Here is an 18,598-nt window from a genome sequence, read left to right on the forward strand (position 1 = left end):
AAGATCTTTTTCTTAAATTAAAAAAATTTTTTAAAACTTTTATTCCACCTTTGCTGCCCCCACCCCCACCCCCGTGGCTCCCTTATCTGTCGTCGTGTTCCTCAGGAGGCACCGGGAACTGAACCTGGTACCTCTCATGTGGGAGGTGGGTGCCGAACTGCTGGAGCTACTTCTGCTCCTAACTCTCGTTGTGGCTCTTTGTGGCTCATCATCTTTAGGGGGCCCTGGGAACCTAACCCGGGACCTCCCATGTGGGAGGCTGGCGCCCAATTGCTTGAGACACATCTGCTTCCCATGGATCTTTTTTTTTTTTTTTAAGATTTATTTTATTTATTTCTACCCTCCTCCCCTTGTTGTCTGCTCTGTGTCCCTTTGCTGTGTGTTCTTCTGTGTCTGCTTGTACTCTCATTAGGTGGCTCTGGAAACCAATCCTGGGATCTTCTGGAGTGGGAGAGAGATGATCATTCTCTTGCACCACCTCAGCTCCCTGATCTGCTGTGTCTCTTATTATCTCTTTGTGTCTCTCTTTGTTGCATCATCTTGCTGTGCCAGCTCTCTGCGTGGGGCAGCACTCCTGCATGGGGCAACACTCTGCATGGGCCAGCTCGCCACATGGGCTAGCTTGCCTTCACTAGGAGGCCCTGGGCATTGAACCTGGACCTCCTGTATGATAGATGGGAGCCCAATTGCTTGAGCCACATCTGCTTCCTCCCATGGATCTTTTAATTGGAGGAAGGAGCCAGGTAGAAATGATGTAATATTGTGTTGTGAAAGGTGGCTCAGGGCCCAGTATATGTTGCTTATTACAGTAAATCCATATACAGATTTTAGCTTGTCTGGTCTTGCTGGAGTCCCACAAAAATGGAATTACCTGGGCCAGACTTCTGCTTGATACTCTGCTTCCTTCCTCACCCTTTTTTTTACCTCAATCTCTTTTATATTGCAGGGAGGACACCCCTGAGACCTCTCAACCCTGGCACCGGCATCATGGTGAGTGTGTTGGGGAAAAAGGCTGGTTGGGATGTCTCTGTTTGCCAGAGCTGCTTTTACAAAGTACCATAGCAGGAGCTGATCCTGTGGATCAGGAGTCCCTGGCAGCAAGCCCTAGTGCTGCTAACGTGGCTTCTGCTTCTGCTGGCCTGACTCAGTTCCAAGCAGATCCCGAGACCCACTTGCAGATGATGGTTGCACTGGAAATCTGCACTCAGGGGGAGCCGGCTCAGTTGAACGCAGAATGTTCTGGAAGTATTCCTTCTAGGGGCGCCACGACCTAAGGGATGAACTCCTGGGCTCCTGTGGTTGCCTTTGCATGGAGGACAGTGTTTACATCCTTTTAGACACCGTTTTCACAGTCAATTCCTCAGGATTCTACAAGACTTCTAAGTTGGGAATTTTAGTGCCAACCCTAGAAGTGATGATAAAGCCTTTCTTGCAGTCTCCAGAAAAAAAAAAATGGCTTAAACAATAGAAATTTATCTTCTCACTGTTGTGGATGCCAGAAGTCTGAAATTAAGGTGTCAGCAGAGCTGTGTTCCCTCTTAAAGGGGAGAGTCTGATCCCAGCCTTTCCCTGGTTTCTGGTGGGTGGCTGGCCATCCGCGGTGTTCCTTGGTGGCATCACTCAATCTCTGCTTCTGTCGCATGGCCGTCTCTCCGTCTGTATTATAAGGACAGTGGTCATGTTTGATTAGTTTGGCCTCATCTTAACTAATCACATCTCCAAAGATCCAAATCTGTTCATATTCATGGAACCCAGGGGCGAGGACTTGCCCATATCTTTCTGGAGACATAGTTCAACCCATAATATTGGGGAATAATTATGCACTCTGGGCCCTGACCCCCCCCCCCCTTTCTAGCTGAAGAAGGGTGAAGTGGGGGGCTCAGAGCACCCTGAGCCCCAGCCCTGGGACCCAACACGTCTTCCATGGGTGGATTCTAGAGGGAACAGGAAGGAGGACCCTTGGGCTCTCTGCTTCGTTCTGGAGTCTGTGGTCAGAGAGGTCTCGCTGAGAGCCAGAAACAGCAGGACCCTCCAGGGGCCATCCCTCATGAGGGTTACTGAAAACCACGTGTGACTGTATAGATGTAAATTAATTAAAATTCAAGAGAATGAAAACTCAGTGTCCTAGTCTCCCCAGCAACACATCAAGTGCTCGTAGCCACACGTGGCCGGTGGCTGCCGTTTTGGATAGCTTGGGCATAGATCGTTCCCCTCATCACAGAAAGCCCTGTTGGACAGCGCTGATCCAGAGAATTCCCAAGGTAAGAGGCCAGAAAGTTTCTCAGAAGCTATGGATTTCTCACTTGACAGGTATAAAAGATCAATGGAATTCTCACTCGACAGGTATCAAAGATCATTAAACGCCTATTTAAGTCTTGGGAGGGTCCTAGATATTTGTAAGAATCCAAAACTCCTAATGCTTTTAAAAAGGAGTTTTAGAAAAGCTCTCTAAACTGGGAAGGGTAGGCTCTGCATTCACTGGTCAGCATAGTCGCAAAGAGAGCCAGAACTTACACTTGAGGATTTGCCCGAATGTTGAAAGAAATGAGATTCAACAGTCATAAAGATTTTCTTCTGTCACCTTTTCTCTTTTTTTCTTTTTTTCTTTTTGTTTAATTTCCCCCCCTCCCCTGGTTGTCTGTTCTTGGTGTCTATTTGCTGCGTCTTGTTTCTTTGTCCGCTTCTGTTGTCGTCAGCGGCACGGAAGTGTGGGCGGCGCCATTCCTGGGCAGGCTGCTCTTTCTTTTTTCACGCTGGGCGGCTCTCCTCACGGGCGCACTCCTTGCGCGTGGGGCTCCCCCACGCGGGGGACACCCCTGCATGGCAGGGCACTCCTTGAGCGCATCAGCGCTGCGCATGGCCAGCTCCACACGGGTCAAGGAGGCCCGGGGTTTGAACCGCGGACCTCCCATATGGTAGACCGACGCCCTAACCACTGGGCCAAAGTCCGTTTCCCTCTCTTTTTTTCTTTGTGGAGTATTTTAGAGCAAATCCCAGCTCTCCTGGCTTTTTACTCTGACACCCTTGAGTATCTATCTCTAAGCAAATATTGACACCATCTTATTGCCAGCAAAATTAAGTTGTTTTCTGGCATCACCTGATACACACAGTTGCAGCGAGTCTGGCCAGATTACCAAGTCGGAGGCTTCTCTTGCTTCTGACCAGCTGGCCACAAATTTGGGGGTTGCCATGACTGCCTTCAGGCCTGATAATTCACTCCAGCAACTCATGGAACTTAGGAGAATGCTATACTCAACGATGACAGTTTTGTTATAGTGAAAGGATACAAATTAAGACTGGAAAAAACAACAGAAAGGGTGAGGTCTGGGAGCGCCGCACACAGTGCTTCCTGTTGTCCTCCCCTGTGGAGTCGCGACCGGCCTGACCTCGGCTTGGTTGTGACATTATGCACAGAGTGCTACCAGCCAGGGAAGCTCGCCCGGGCCTCTGGTGTCCAGAGCTTCTGTTGTGACTTGATCACCTTCTACCTGTGGGCAGACCTTTAGCCTCCAGCCCCTTGGGGAGGGTGGCCGGATGCCTTCAGTCTCCAGTTCCTCCAGAGTTGGACTTAAGGGTCATCCACTTGTTGGACTATCTGGTGGCCCAGACTCCCAGGCAAACAAAGACCCTCCTACCAGGCAGGATATTCCAGCTTAGAGGTCACCTCCCAGTAGCCAAGGATAAAGGCCAGACCTTCAGCTGGGGGTGCGGGGGTCAGGGGCCATAGTACATAATTATTCCCCAATGCTATGGGCTGAACCGTGTCTCCCAAAAGATGCGGGCGAGTCCTCCCCGCTGCGTCCCGTGAACGTGAACAGATCAGACCTGTGGAGATGTGATGAGTTAAGACGAGGCCAAACTAATCAGACATGACCAGTGTCCTTATAATGCAGATGGAGAGACAGCCATGTGACACGCTCTCCATGCACACCAGTTTTTAATCAGAGTTCCTCAGTTGTCACACAAATCCTTTTAATAGTTCAAAGAGCTATTAACATCAGGACCTCGACAATTCTCCCTGTTTTGGTACAAAGGCAGCATATTTCGATGGAGGGTTGCTAGACCAGTCATGTCAGTATCCCCTTCTTGATGCCACTGACGTACTGTTGAATCTGGCAACGAGATTCTCCTGAAGAAAGTCTGCATTTGAACGCACGTTCTAAACACCTTGGTCCTAAATGAAAAACCAAAAGACACACATGAAAATAAATACCTCAGTCCTTAGACGTTTGGCCAAGCCTAAGGCTTTAATTCACTAGATTGCATACAGTTTTATATACTCTGTAGTCAGGGTTCTTGGAGAATGACGAATTTCAGAGCGAGGCCTGGCAAAGAACAAGGTCAGCCTAGGGCACCCTGTGCCTGAAAGGAAGCAAGTGCTAGAAAATTGATGGAAAAACGTTGAAACGCACAGGAGCCAGTGCAAGGGGCTTCCAGTGGCCAAATTAGACCATTTGTGCGTCAAAATGACAGTGATAGAAATGGGCTATAGCACACAGTGTAGGAAAATAATCCACGTGTTCAGTGGTGCTGAAAAGGCAGGAGGGAGGGCAAGCTGTTCTTTACGGAAGAATGCCAGCTGATGACTGCAGAAGGAATCCTAGACAGAAAAACCACTATTTCACAGCCACCATGGTAAGACATAACTGAGCAAGCAACGCCCGTGGCCGCTGAAGTGACAGGTGGAAGGGTATTGGGAATGGGATATGGGGAAAGCTGGGGACAGAGCTCAGCCTTGAAATGGCTTTCCTCTGGAAATGGTAAAAGCATCCCAATAACCGTAGTACCTGCTGCGGTGCAGTTCTGACCGTTAGTCTCCACAGGTTTGAGGGTGCAGACTGCCCTCCAAACGCTGGTGGCAAGTTTGGGAGCTCCTGAACTTCTACCAACTGGCTTCAAATTGGGGGGCTCCCATTACCGCCTCGGGACCGTAACTCACCAGAACCATTCACAGAACTCAGGAAAGTACTGTATTTCCAATAATAGCTTTATTATAGCCGAAAGGATACGGATAAGAGAACCAAAAGAGGAGATGCCGAGGGTGAGTTCTAGAAGGGTCTCACCTGCTAAGCCTCCTGTCACCGTGGAGAAGGGCTGCATCCACCTCCAGGTGTGTCAGTGTATATTCCCAAGCAGGGACGCTCACCCAAGCTTGGGTGTCCAGAGTTTGATTACACAGGCAGGATTGATTGAATCAGGGTCCCACCATTGGACTCAATCTGGAGACCCTCCGCCCTTGAGTTTGGGCTGATATGAGCCAAAGCCCCAGCCCCCAATCACATGGTGGGTCTTTCTAGAATGGCCAGTCCCACCCTAAGACCACCCAGAGTCATCTCATTAGCATAAACCATCCGACATGGTTGGAGGCCCCCCCAAGAATAACAGAGACCTTCTGATGGCGGGAAACTCCACTTAATTAGTGGGGAGCTGAGGACAAAGGCCAGCGTTAGTTCTGTATCACATGACACCATACCGCTCAGTTGAGTCCAAAAATCCTTACCTGCAGGTGAATTTTATTTGGCTTTTTCAAAAATTTTGTTTCATTGAAAAGGCAACACACACAAATGTTTCAAAACTCAAAATGAATTCAGAGCTGTATCTTGAGCCATGGCGCTCCCGCTCATGTACTCACATGGTTTTCTCCTTCCTCCGGCCATCAGGAGGCCCCCGCGGCTTCCTCTTAGGGCTTCTCCACATCAGTGCATGCAGGTGCAAGGACACTGTTATTTCTTACTTGGCTTCACTGAACACATCCCGGAAATCCTTCCATACAGCTCAGAGCAGGTGTCTGCAGATGCTGTTGGTAAAAAGCCGGGCAGTAAATATTTCCGGTGTGCGGGGCCATACGGCCTCTCTCCCAAGGACTCAACTCTGCTTTTGGGGCACCAGAGCAGCCATGGACAACGTGTAAACAAGTGGGCCTGGCCGTGTGCCAACACAGCTTTATTTACAAGGGCTGGACTCGCTGGCCTCTGGTTTGGAGAGCGCTCCCCAGGGGTAGCCAGTCCGCGCGTGTGTGCTGTGGGAAGGGCCTGGCTGAGCCAGAGCCCGTGTGCTGCTTTAGGACGCTGTCACCTTCGAGGACGTGGCCGTGGGACTCATCCGGGAGTGGGCGCTGTTGGACGGCGCGCGGCGGAACCTGTGCAGATACGTGATCCTGGAGAACTGCAGGCACCTGGCCCCCCAGGGTAAGCCTGGCAGCCTGCCTCCCTTCCTCCAGGCAGACGCCTGTTGCATCCCAGGAGCCCTGCGGGGGTCGGGGGTGGGATGGGGGGGTGCACCCCACCCACTGGCTTCCTGCCACGCTGACTTCATTCTATCCATGGTGAGAACCTGGGGGTGTCTCCTGAGCCTGGCCCAGGGCTTTAGGGCTTAGAGACCCTCAGTCCCCTGCCGCAGAGAGGAGGCCGTTTGCAGTTTGGGTGCTTGCAAAAGAGCTCTACCGACTTGGCCAGAAACGGAGGAGGATCATTTTGCTGCCCTTTATTGTGGCAACGTCACCGGTGTTGGCACTGGGTCTGCAAAGGGGCTTGTTGCCCTCTGCCGCCCTCCCGGATGCACACGTCTTCCCCCTGAGCAGGGACCACACCGCACAAACCCTCTCTGGCCTCCCAGTCAGGGCCAAGAGGGGAGCTGAGCGCAGCAGAGAGAGGGCCTGTCCAAGCCGCGGGGGTCGGAGGGTGCCAGGCAGACGGTCAGAGGCAGCAGGGCATTGGGAATGCCAGGCCAGGAAGGTTCTAGAAGTCCCTTTTGACTGAGGGAAGAGCAAAAGGTCTTTGGGGTGAGATTTCTCAGGTTTCTTAAGCTTCCCCTCCTTTTCACTCTTCAACCCTCTTCTCTTACTTGCCTTTGGTCTCAGAAAAAGATCTGTTTTACTTCCTCCTCTTTTTTTCCCACTTGATATATAATTCACATACCACATAATCCACCCTTTGAAAGTGTACAATTCATTGGCATTTATTAGTAAGTTCAGAGTTATGCAGTCATCACCACTATTTAATTCCGAAACATTATTCTCACCTCCAAAACAAAACCTCTACCCATTAGCAGGCACCCCCATTTCCTCTCCCCACCCCTAAAAACCACCCATTTGCTTTGTTTCCATGGATTTAACCATTCTGAGTATTTCATATACATAGAACCATACAATATGTGACCTTCGGAGCCTGGCTTCTCTCACTCAGTGTCATGTTTCCAGACGCTGTGTTGGTAGCACTAATCAGAACTTCATTCCTGTTCATGGCTGAGTAATAGTCCACTGAACGTAAAGTCCCACGTTGTGTTTGTCCGTTCATCTGTTGGCGGACATTTCAGTTGTTTTCCACCTTTTGGCTATTATGAAAACTGCTGCCGTGAACGTTAGTGAACAAGTTTTTGTTTGGGTACCTGTTTTCAGTTAGGTACCCAGTTTCATTTATATATCTAGGAGTGGAATTGCTGTGATGAGTCTATGTTTAAGTTTTGGGGTTCTGTTTTTTTTTTTTTTTTGAGGTACTAGGGATTGAACCCAGGACCTCCTGCATGGGAAGCAGGCACTCAACCACTGAGCTAAACCCTATGTGTGAGTTTTTGAGGAACTGCCAAGCTCTTTTCCAAAGTAGCTATGCTGTGTTACATTCCCACCAGCAGTGGATGAAGATGCCAGTTTTTCCATATCCTTACCACTTGTTATAGGCCAATTTTTCTTTAAATTTAACATTTCTCCTCTAATTGCTTCTTACTTGTTTTCCTGATACTCCTCCCTTTTGAGGCAAGATCATTGTCAATCCTCATAGAATCTTGGATTAGGAAATTGTGTTTCAATCCCCCCTAATTTCTCTCGCTGCCAAATTCAGCACACAGTGAAATTCCTTCAAGCCTGGGTTTGTTCACTAATGCTTCCTTCCTTTTTAGTCTCTTCCAGATTAGGATCATATATATACATAAACATAATATTTCCCATTTTAACCAGGGTCAAAAATATTTTTTAAAGCATCTTTTTCTTTTTTTGGGGGGATGGGATAGGGGGAGTTTCATACCATTCTTTCCTGAGACAAATTAAATTTCTTTTTATTCTTTTTAGACTGGCAGTCTCAACTCAAAGCCAAAGAGTCAGCTCCTTTGGATATGCTGGAAGGAAAACCATCCACCGATATGCAAATGGTAAGATCGACAGGGGCTACCTTGATTGCCTGTCACAGGAGAAGTTGAGGAACACACGAGGCATAAACGTGACACCAGGGGGACGTATGAGCCCGTGCATCTCCTCAAGGGGAAGCAGTGTCTGGGCAGAGCTGATGACCCCGACAGTGAGTCAAGACTTCTTTCTTCGCAGAGAGTTCCCACAAGTAAGCATTTCCATAAATAGGAGTCAGACGTCCATTGGGTGGTTAAAGTAGAATTTAAGTAATTCTCAGAAAACAGTGCGTTGGAGTAGTTCAGTGATGGTTGTGAGTATGATAAAGCCTATAGAACTCGGACAGCTTAAACATTGCGCATCTCTGGAAATTCTAAAAATGCGGTTCCGATGGTGTGGGTTGCTTTTCACCATCACTCGGCTCTTAGCAAGAGCAAACTCGGCTGGAGAATTTAGCCATGTGGGAAAGGCTTTCCCCTGGACCTGCACAAGAAAACTCACACAAGAGAAGCCTGCTTTGATGGTAGAGAGTGTGGGGAAGGGGTAGGGGAGCCCTCCCTCTTAGGAGATAAGTTGAGAACCCACTTGAATGTAATCAGCGTGGAAAAACCTTCAGAGCCGGCTCACAAGTTAGGGTGCACGGGGAGAGATGCACTAAACCCCCATCGTCTCCTGCTCCCCTTTGGCCCTGAGTTCTTCCTCCCCAGACAACAGGACTTTGTGAAGTTCAGGTTCCCATGCTTGAGGGTTGGCACAAGTTAGGGTCAGGCTTTGGGCTGGTGGAGGTTAGAGCTTGATCTGGCCCCAGGCTGGGCCTGCCTGCCCCAGGTCTACTGAGATTGCTGGGTTCCCTCCGTCTTTACCCCTCTCTCCATGACACCGATCATCAGTGACAGGGCGTCAGAGCCCCCGACCCAGCAGGAGGGGTGGGTGGCCTGGAAATTGTTTTTTGTTTTTTTTTTTTTTTTACACTTTTTTATGAAGGTTAATAGATCTCAAAGAATGTTACATTAAAAAACATAAAACCGTAAGAGGTTCCCATATATCCCACTCCCCACCCCCCTACCCCATCATTTTTTTCTTTTTCTTATTTCTCTCTTTATTTTTTTTTAAATGTTACATTAAAAAAGTACGAGGTCCCCATATACTCCCCACCCCCCCTCACCCCGCTCCTCCCACATCAACCTCTTTCATCATTGTGGAACATTCTTTGCATTTGGTGAATACATTTTGGAGCACTGCTGCACCACATGGATAATGGTTTACATTGTAGTTTACACTTTGCCCCAGTCCACCCAGTGGACCATGACAGGACACACAATGTCCAGCATCTGTCCCTGAAGCACCACCCAGGACAACTCCAAGTCCTGAAAATGCCCCCATATCACATCTCTTCTTCCCTCTCCCTGCCCTCTGCAGCCACTGTGGCCACTTTCTCCACATCCATGCTATAATTTTTTCCATTACTAATCATGATAGTTCCATAGTAGAATATCAGTAGTTCCACTCTAATCCATACTCTATTCCTCCATCCTGTGGACCCTGGGATGGTGATGTCCACTACACCTCTATAACGATAGGGGGCTTAGATTTCACATGGATGATGGATGCAATTCTCCTGCTTGCAGTTGTAGGCACTCTTGGCTCCCTGGTGTGGTGGTTGACCTTCTTCACCTCCCTGTTAGCTGGCTGGGGTAAGTCCAATAAACCAGAGGGTAGGAGCTGCAAGTCTGCTGAGGCTCAGGGCCTGGCTGTCACATGGTCAGCCCAGAGATTCAAGTCCCTTGAGTATACACCAACCCCAGCGCCAACCACAGGTTCAGTAAAAGTGACTGAAGAGGCATGTGTAGAGAGGTCACATCTGAGTCCAGCTTCATCACACTCAGGAACACAAACTCCAAAGTAAGAGATAGGCCTGGATTTTAGAAAACCCTGCTCTCTTCCTTTGCCGTGGAAGCTTCTAGAGCACGGGGGAGCCTCAACCCTCCACCTCCCGGTCCGTGACAGACTGGGGCCGGTGGCACCCCTGCTTTCCCGCAAGGCTTTCTCTTCCTGGGTTCACTCCCTTGTTTTGGTGTTGTCTGTCTCCAGTAGCTGTGTGGGGAAGGGCGTGTGGGAAACCCACGCTTCCAGACCTTGATTGCGGGGCCTCTTCCGAGCTGTTAGTCGAAGCCACCCTGTTAGTTAGCTGCCGTCACCCCGTTACAGGGCTTTCTGTGCATCATTACCGAGACCCTCGGTTAGTGCCTGTTGAATGGAGGGAGGGACGGGTAGGTGGAAGGTGAAGGTGCCTCTAGCTCTCCCCTCCCCCACTTCTCCATCAGCAGATGGACTGGACAGGTGAGGAAGGCATCTGAACCCACAAGGTCCCGTGCCTCCTCAGGTTCTGCTGCTTCTCTCCTTTCGGTGTGGCTCCCAGCATCTTCTGCAGAACTCCAAGCCCCACCCAGCAGTCCCTTCCGCCGTACCTCCGAGGGTGGGAGAGGAGGGGGCTTCCGCATCAGAGCCCCAGGAATGGGGAGTGGCACAGGTGGGCACAGGTGGACTTGAGAAGTCAAGCAATTCTTCCCTAAGACTTGCAACCTCTACACAGGAGGGCCTGGATTTGGGGCTGGGACTTGAATCCAGGACTCACTGCAGAGACCACACTTTTTCTCACTTGATTTTACTGCCTGTCTGGAACTCTATGGATAAACAAAGATCATCCAAGTGAAAACAGGCAATGGCTATTTATTCAGAACTTGCTGTTACAAGGGAGTCGGCCACCATCACCTGCATTTGGCCGAGACTCCAAGGCAGGCGGGGGAGTGGGAGAGCTTCACAGTGGAAAAAGGGAAGGCTTCGGGTATGCTGATGTGAGGCTGTTGGCCTGGGGAAGCTGGAGGCCGGCTAACTGGAAATGCAGCATCTTACGTGATTACTTAGGGGAGCACATTTGGCTTCCTCTGACTGGTCCTAAGCTGGAAGCCGGGGAAAATGTTCAGGAAACTGTCAGTCACTGATCGAGTCCTGGTGTTTTGGAGTGATTATTACAGGTTTTTTTGTGGTTTGGCTTCCCAAGCTGGCTGCTGTAGTTAGTGGCCAGTTTCCTGGATGTTTCCTGGCCATTTTCCACTTTCCTGTTTGGTCTCTCCACTGGAATGGGGATCATAGCACCCACCGCTCGGTTGACCACCCACCAGCCCTCCCTGGACCCAGCCCTGCTGCAGTCGCTGATCGCACGTGGCTGCTCTGAGGCCTTCAGGCCACCCTGACACACAGAAAGGGGCCTGGTGGCCAGGGACAGACACGGGCCCTGAGGCCACCCCATCCACGGTCAGCAAGGCCCGGGGAGGGGCCAGAGGGGAGAGGGCGGCGACCCCCAAGGAAGCCGAGGAGTGGGGCCCCTGGGCTCTGCTCTTTGGATGCCCTAAGGCCATTCCAGGTCCTCTCCTCCCTGACCTCCCGCTCCTCCACTCCCCCGACCCCCGGCTCCCCCTCTCCCCCCTGACCTCCCAGCTCCTCCACTCCCCCGACCCCCGGCTCCCCCTCTCCCCCCTGAGCCCCAGCTCCTCCACTCCCCCGACCCCCGGCTCCCCCTCTCCCCACTGACCCCCGGCTCCCCCTCTCCCCCCTGACCTCCCGCTCCTCCTCTCCCCCGACCCCCGGCTCCCCCTCTCCCTCCTGAGCCCCAGCTCTTCCTCTCCCCCCTGAGCCCCAGCTCCTCCTCTCCCCCCTGAGCCCCAGCTCCTCCTCTCCCTTCTCATCCCTGGCTCCCCCTCTCTTCCCTGAATCCCCATTTCCTTTCCTCCCTCACCCCTAACTCCCCCTTTCCTCCCTGACCTCTGGCTCCTCCTCTCCCCCGGCTCCTCCTCTCCCTCCTCACCCCCAGCTCCTCCTCTCCTCCCTGAGTCCCAGTTCCTCCTCTCCCTTCTCATCCCTGGCTCCCCCTCTCCTCCCTGAATCCCCCTTTACTCTCCTCCCTCACCCACAACTCCCCCTTTCCTCCCTGACCTCTGGCTCCTCCTCTCCCCCGGCTCCTCCTCTCCCTCCTCACCCCCAGCTCCTCCTCTCCCCCCTGAGCCCCAGCTCCTCCTCTCCCTTCTCATCCCTGGCTCCCCCTCTCCTCCCTGAATCCCCATTTCCTTTCCTCCCTCACCCCTAACTCCCCCTTTCCTCCCTGACCTCTGGCTCCTCCTCTCCCTCCTCACCCCCGGCTCCTCCTCTCCTCCCTGAGTCCCAGTTCCTCCTTTCCCTTCTCATCCCTGGCTCCCCCTCTCCTGCCTGAATCCCCATTTACTCTCCTTCCTCACCCCCAACTCCCCCTTTCCTCCCTGACCTCTGGCTCCTCCTCTCCCCCGGCTCCTCCTCTCCCTCCTCACCCCCAGCTCCTCCTCTCCTCCCTGAGTCCCAGCTCCTCCTTTCCCTTCTCACCCCCGGCTCCCCCTCTCCTGCCTGAATCCCCATTTACTCTCCTTCCTTACCCCCAACTCCCCCTTTCCTCCCTGACCTCTGGCTCCTCCTCTCCCTCCTCACCGCTAGTTCCCCCTCTCCGCGCTGACCCCCAGCTCCTCGAGGCTGGGGTCCTGCCTGCCTTGGCCTCTGCTGGAGGCCCTGTTTCCTCGCCTCACTCAGCAGCGCCACAGTGCTCAGCAAGTGTTTGCGGAACAAATACAGACTCTCCATGGCCAGGTCCTCCCCACACTTTAAGGAAAGGTTTTGTGTCAAAACCGTAGTGATGAAAACGTTTATGCCCAGAAACTAGGCTGCCTTGGCATCCTAGGGCCGCTCTCACAAAGTAACCCTAACCGGGTGGCTTCAAACAACCCAAACGCCTCCTCTCACCCAAAACCCGGGTGCCGGCCGGCCGCGCTCCCTCTGAAATCCCCGCCTTCCCCAGCTGCTGGCACCTGACGGCCAGTCCCACGTGCTGCGCCCTCTGCGGTCTCCGCCCTTTTGTTTTTGCTGCACACGTGCCCTTCTCATTTATTTACACCCCCTACTTCCGCCGTCATGCCATGCCAGGCCGCCTGCAGCGCCCCCGGGGGCTCGAGGCCCCACTTCAGCCAGGCGCCCCGTGACCGTGGAGACCCCCGCAAAGGCCGGCCCCCGCCCTGGCGGGAGTGTGTGTGGGGGGCGGGCGTCGCCAGACCCGGGAGCTGCCGGCGTGCGAGCCCCCACCGCGGGCACGGCCGGAGCAGCCCCGCGCCCCCCTGCGCTGCTCAGCGCCCTCCACTCGTCTCCGCAGGGGCCCGGGCTGTACCTGACGATGCGGGTCAGGCCCGCAGCGGGGGATGGGGGTGCGCCTTTGGCTGAAGAGGGCCGGCCAGCCCCAGCGCAGTCGCCTGAGCGCCCTGGCTGCGTGGTGAGGCCCCCCGTGCCTGAGCTTCCCTGTCCACGGCAGTCTTAGGGCAGCTCCCGCTGCCTTCCCAGTGTAGGCCCCAGAGGTCAAGAGAACTGCCTACCCGGACTGCCATGTCACCAGCTTCCTCTCATTCAGCACCTTGGAAGCTGGACATGGGACCCCCCCAACCCCCCCAGGGGTACCTGCATTTCCCCCTTGCCGCCTTTACCTGCCACCTCCATTCACCAGCAAGCCCTGCACCTTGACCTCCAAAGTCCCCGCACCCCTGGCTGCCCCTCCCCGGCCCCCTGCTGCCCCCCTGCCAACAGCAGCCACCGAACCCCTGTGGGGCCCTGGAACTGCTGCCCACAGGCTCCAGGGGTGCTCTCCCTCACTGCTGGGTGAACACCTCCCCCTCCCCGGGTCCCCCCTTGGGAGCTGAAATTCTGCCCCAGTGAGTAGCTTGCTGTTACTTGAGAATTAGATAAATCTCATCAAGGCATAGAGGGTGTGTCGGCCTTATCAAGCCTCTTCCCTGTAGCAGGACCCACCAGGCAAATGCACGGGGGCCAGCAGGTGTGGGCTGATCCCACCGGCTCTGTGAACTAACCTGTGACCTCTGTGGCTTTGACCAGGGACTGAAGGCGCCCAGGTGGATCCAGAGCGCTGCGACCCCCCTGTGCACGGTGGGCCTCCCTGAACTGTGGGTGTCCGGGCGTCCCGGTGAGTGACTTGACTTCCATTTCCTCCCACCGTGGGCCTTGCTCTGATGCCGTAATCTCTGGCTGTTCACAGTCTAAGGATTGTGGACTGAAACCCTGACAGTAAATCCCCCCCCTCCCCATCCAAAACAGTGAATTACAGGGAAAAACAGGTTTCATTTCATCGAAAAAGTCCACCGAAAATGACGGTGGACTTTAACTGAGCTTTTTAAAAAGTGAAGTTAAAAGCCACTTTTGTGAAATGGGGAAAATACTTCATCCTGGAGGCCAAATAACGTTTGAGTTTTATTTTGCAAGGCTCTGCTTTCCCACAGTTTGCTTTTTTTTTTCTTCCTTTACTTTCTTTTAAGTGTTACATTAAAAAAATATGAGGTCCCCAAGTATCCCCCACCCCACATCAAAAACCTCTTCCATCATCGCGGCATATCCACTGCACCTGGCGAATACATTCTAGAGCACCGCTGCACCACATGGACAGTGGTCCACATTGTAGTCCACACTCTCCCCCAGTCCACCCAGTGGGCCACGGCAGGACACACAAATGTCCAGCATCCGTCCCTGCTGCACCACCAAGGACAACTCCAAATCCTGAGAATGCCATATCTCTTCTTCCATCTCCCTACCGTCAGCAGCCACCATGGTCACCCTCTCCATATCACTACTACAATTTCTTCCCTTACTAATCACAGTCGTTCCCCAGCAGAACATCAGTAAGTCTACTCTAATCCATACTCTATTCCTCCATCCTGTGGACCCTGGGATGGTTATGTCCAATCCCCCTCTACATCAAGAGGGGGCTTAGATTCCACATGAATGATGGATGCAATTCTCCTGCTTGCAACTGTAGGCACTCTTGGCTCCCTGGTATGTTGGTTCACCTTCTTCACCTCCCTGTCAGCTGGCCAGGTTAAGTCCAAGAAACCAGAGGGTAGGAGCTGCAAGTCCGCAGAGGCCCAGGGCCTGACTCTCACATGCTTAGTCCAGAGCTTCAGGTCTCCTGAGTATACACCAACCCAAACACCAACCACAGGTCTGGTAAAAGTAACAGAAGAGGCATGTGAGGAAAGGTCATATCTGAGTCCAACTCCATCATACTCAGGAACACAACTCCAAAGTAGGGCCAACTGACATGGCCCTGAACTCCAGAGCTATCTGTTATGACCATAGAACCTGTGGGACTCTGCAGCGCTCAGGAGAACCAGCACCTGGGTTTCCATCTACCTTGGCTATCTCTGGTACCCTGCTGAGTCATGCGTAAGCATCACCCCTCTGATGACCTCTCGACTTTTTTTGGAGACTCATAGCCGTATAAACTTACTTGTCCTTTCCATTTCTCCCTTTTATTCAAAGTTAAAAAGCAATTTTTAACACCTGATATTACATGTAGGCTGAGATATTCTGCCAGTCTGAGTTGACCCCTTTATTCAAGGTCTTTTTCTAGTTACATTATCAGCTAGTGCTTGGTAGTAATCCCTTGGCACCAGGGAGGCTCATCCCCGGGAGTCATGTCCCACGCTGAGGGGAAGGCAAGGCATCTACATGCTGAGTTTGGCTTAGAGAGTGGCCACATTTGAACAAAATGGAGGCCCCCAGGAGGTAACTCTTAGGCACCCTGTAGCTCTAGGCCTAGTTCATATTTCAGGCACACAGGCTCATAATCGGAGCCATCTGTATGGAGGGCTCATCGTTGGACCATCCATCTTTGTTGGTCTTTGCCATTGCACTGGGGGGATTGTTGCTGTTTCCACTGGGGAATGTGATAGATCTCCCCTGGCCAGGAACCTCTCTGTAGTCTAAAACTTCTTCAAAAAGGAAGCCCAATATATTGCCAGGTTCCATTAATAGTAAAATGGAATACAGGGATGGGTTTAAAGGTTAGATATAGAATACATAGTAATTTAGAAAAATTAAATAAAGGAAAAATAAATTGGGATACAGTGTTGGGTTTAAATGTTAGATATAGAATACATAGTAATTTAGAAAAATAAAGGAAAAATAAATTGGGGTACCAAAAAAAATAAAAAAATGAAAAAACTTTGTTTTTGCATCCTTTTTTTTCTTCCTAATTATTAAGTTTGTCTTCACATAAGTTTTAGATCACAGTAATACAATATATGGTACTCCCACATATCCAGCATCAAACCCTTTGTCCCTTCCCCAGCAATGTTCTTTTTACATGTCCATATTATATTTGCTGCAGCTGATGTACAGTTATTGACATAATAGCTTTCAAACATGCTTCCATTGTGTTTACATTATGGTTTGTATTTTAGACTATACAATTTTCTAAATTTTTAGTTACCTTTTGTTTCACATTATGGTTTATATTTTAGCCTATAGACTTTTACACATTTTTGGTGTAATTTAACATGACCTATATCCATCATGGCATGATCTTGTAGAATACTTCCATTGCCCCACAGGCACACTGATTCCATGTATTCAACACCTCTTTCCCCCTCCCCTCAGGGCCCACCATAACAATCAATCTTCATTACTTGAAGGAACATATTCAGAGATACTTGCAACAATGTTGAGGGCTTGACACACTTGAATGCCCTAACCCATTGGGAGCCACCAATTTTCTCGAGAGATACAGTTCCCTCTGAGAACCTCAGTCCTCCCCAGGTGTGGGTATACCTTCGCTCTCATTGTATGGGTCTCCATCCAATGATATAACCCACTATGACAAAATGAGCTCTCACACAGTCCCTAGACGCTTGCCCTATGTCAGATGTCCCCCCTTAAGCATCTTAAACAGGTAACCTTCCATATTATATTTTTAAAAGAGTTTTCTCTACATTATAATTTTAATCACATACCTGACAATCTCCTATGTTCAAATGTTCCCCCACCATCCCCCCAATTTCTTGGGCCGTCTGATCCATCCTCCCATCCCCAGCCCCCCTCAACCCTACACAACCCCACCCAAAGGTATCCCTATGCCCCCATTTTATCCCTTCCCTGTACAAATACTTCCCTCAAGCTTATCATAGATTTCACCCATGTAGGTGTCAGCTCGCAGCCTTCCTCTACCCCCCAAATTCCTTTAAGCCTATTATTCAGTCTCCAGTTGTCTGAGACAGCTTGGTTTACTTATTTCATATCATTGAGGTCATGTAGTATTTTTCCTTCAATACCTGGGTTGCTTCATTCAATATAAGGTTCTCAAGATTCATCCATGTTATCACATGTGTTTGTAGTGTATTCGTTCTTATAGCTGAGTAGTATTCCATTGTATGTATATACCACATTTTATTTATCCATTCATCTGTCGATGGGCATTTGGGTTGATTCCAGCTTTTGGAGATAGTGAATAGTGCTGCTATGAACATTGGTGTGCGTATATCAATTTGTGTCCTTACAGTTTGATTTTGAAGTAAGAATAAACTTTTATTTAAAAAATGCCGTATGTCCTTGTGTTTGCTATCGTATTATTGACAGGAGGCATTCCTTAGGCTTAATGCAGGTGACGCTCCTCTCTATACTTTGGTAAACCTTCTGGGTTGGGTTTGGCCTCATCACTCCTGAAGGGATGATGACTGTCACCTTGTGGTGATGAGATCAATACCAGGAAATAATCACAAATAAAAACAGTCTGGGGGAATGAAGGTGGCTGAAGTAGTTGGGCACCTGCCTACCACAACGGAAATCCCAGGTTCAGTTCTGATACCTCCTAAAGAAGATGAGCAAGACAGTAAGCTGACACAATGGGCTGGCATGGTGAGATGACGCAACGAGATGACGCAACAAAGATACGAACAAGATTACACAATGAAGAGATACAACGAGAGATACAACAAGTGGGAGAGGAGGTGCCTCAAGACACTGGGCGCCTCCCTTCCACATGGGAGGTCCCGGGTTCAATTCTCAGTGCCTCCGAAAAAGAAGACTAGCACACAATGAACAGACACAGAGAGCAGACAGCAAGCCCAAAACAATGGGGGGGGGGGGTGGAGAAATAAATAAATTAAAACAAAAACAAAAATATAGTCTGGCTGGGTGGTCAGATTTTAAAATGAAGACCCAGAAGCAATGGGACAAGTAACATGAGGACTTCATCTTGGGTGGGAGCGGGCTCCGGGAAAGGACAGCTATTGCAGCCTTGAGCTGGGTCCCTCAGCCTCCACACTGCTGACATCGGGGCTGGATCATTCTCTTGGGTGGGGGCCGTCCCGGGCACTCCAGGCTGTTGAGCAGCTTCCCTGGCCTCTGCTTGCTTGATGCCAGTAGTACCCCCCCCATCCCCAAGCCGTGACCGCCAGAAATGTCCAGAGGTGGCCAAACATCTCCCGAGAAGCCCTGGCTTAGACCCTAACAGCTGCTGGGTCATTTTGCCTGGCAGAGGGTCAGGCTGCTGGGAGAAGCTTTGGAGAGGATGTAAGACTGAGGAACAGCATCCTTGGAATCCCTCAGGGAGCAGAGGGCCCAGGGAGG

The 18,598-nt window shown here is 51.1% G+C and overlaps 1 protein-coding gene across 7 annotated transcripts in view; it reads left to right on the forward strand.

Annotated features, from left to right (window-relative positions):
- Window positions 1–18,598, forward strand: part of ZNF333 (zinc finger protein 333) — a 34,669-nt gene that overhangs the window by 2,210 nt on the left and 13,861 nt on the right. For 3 of the 7 annotated variants that reach the window (XM_012530626.3, XM_071212770.1, XM_004472493.5), the window contains exons 2-6: window positions 947–990; window positions 6,065–6,188; window positions 8,063–8,142; window positions 13,344–13,460; window positions 14,075–14,162. In XM_012530626.3, coding sequence (XP_012386080.2) covers window positions 988–990; window positions 6,065–6,188; window positions 8,063–8,142; window positions 13,344–13,460; window positions 14,075–14,162 — 412 coding nt within the window. In that variant the 5' untranslated portion in view covers window positions 947–987. Of the gene's footprint in view, window positions 1–946; window positions 991–6,064; window positions 6,189–8,062; window positions 8,328–9,751; window positions 9,811–13,343; window positions 13,461–14,074; window positions 14,163–18,598 lie in introns of those variants that run through there. The other 4 variants (XM_071212769.1, XM_071212768.1, XM_023582792.3 and 1 more) reach the window with 3 other exon arrangements.

This window comes from Dasypus novemcinctus, chromosome 30, assembly GCF_030445035.2.
Source record: "Dasypus novemcinctus isolate mDasNov1 chromosome 30, mDasNov1.1.hap2, whole genome shotgun sequence".
Taxonomy (NCBI): Eukaryota; Metazoa; Chordata; class Mammalia; order Cingulata; family Dasypodidae; genus Dasypus; species Dasypus novemcinctus.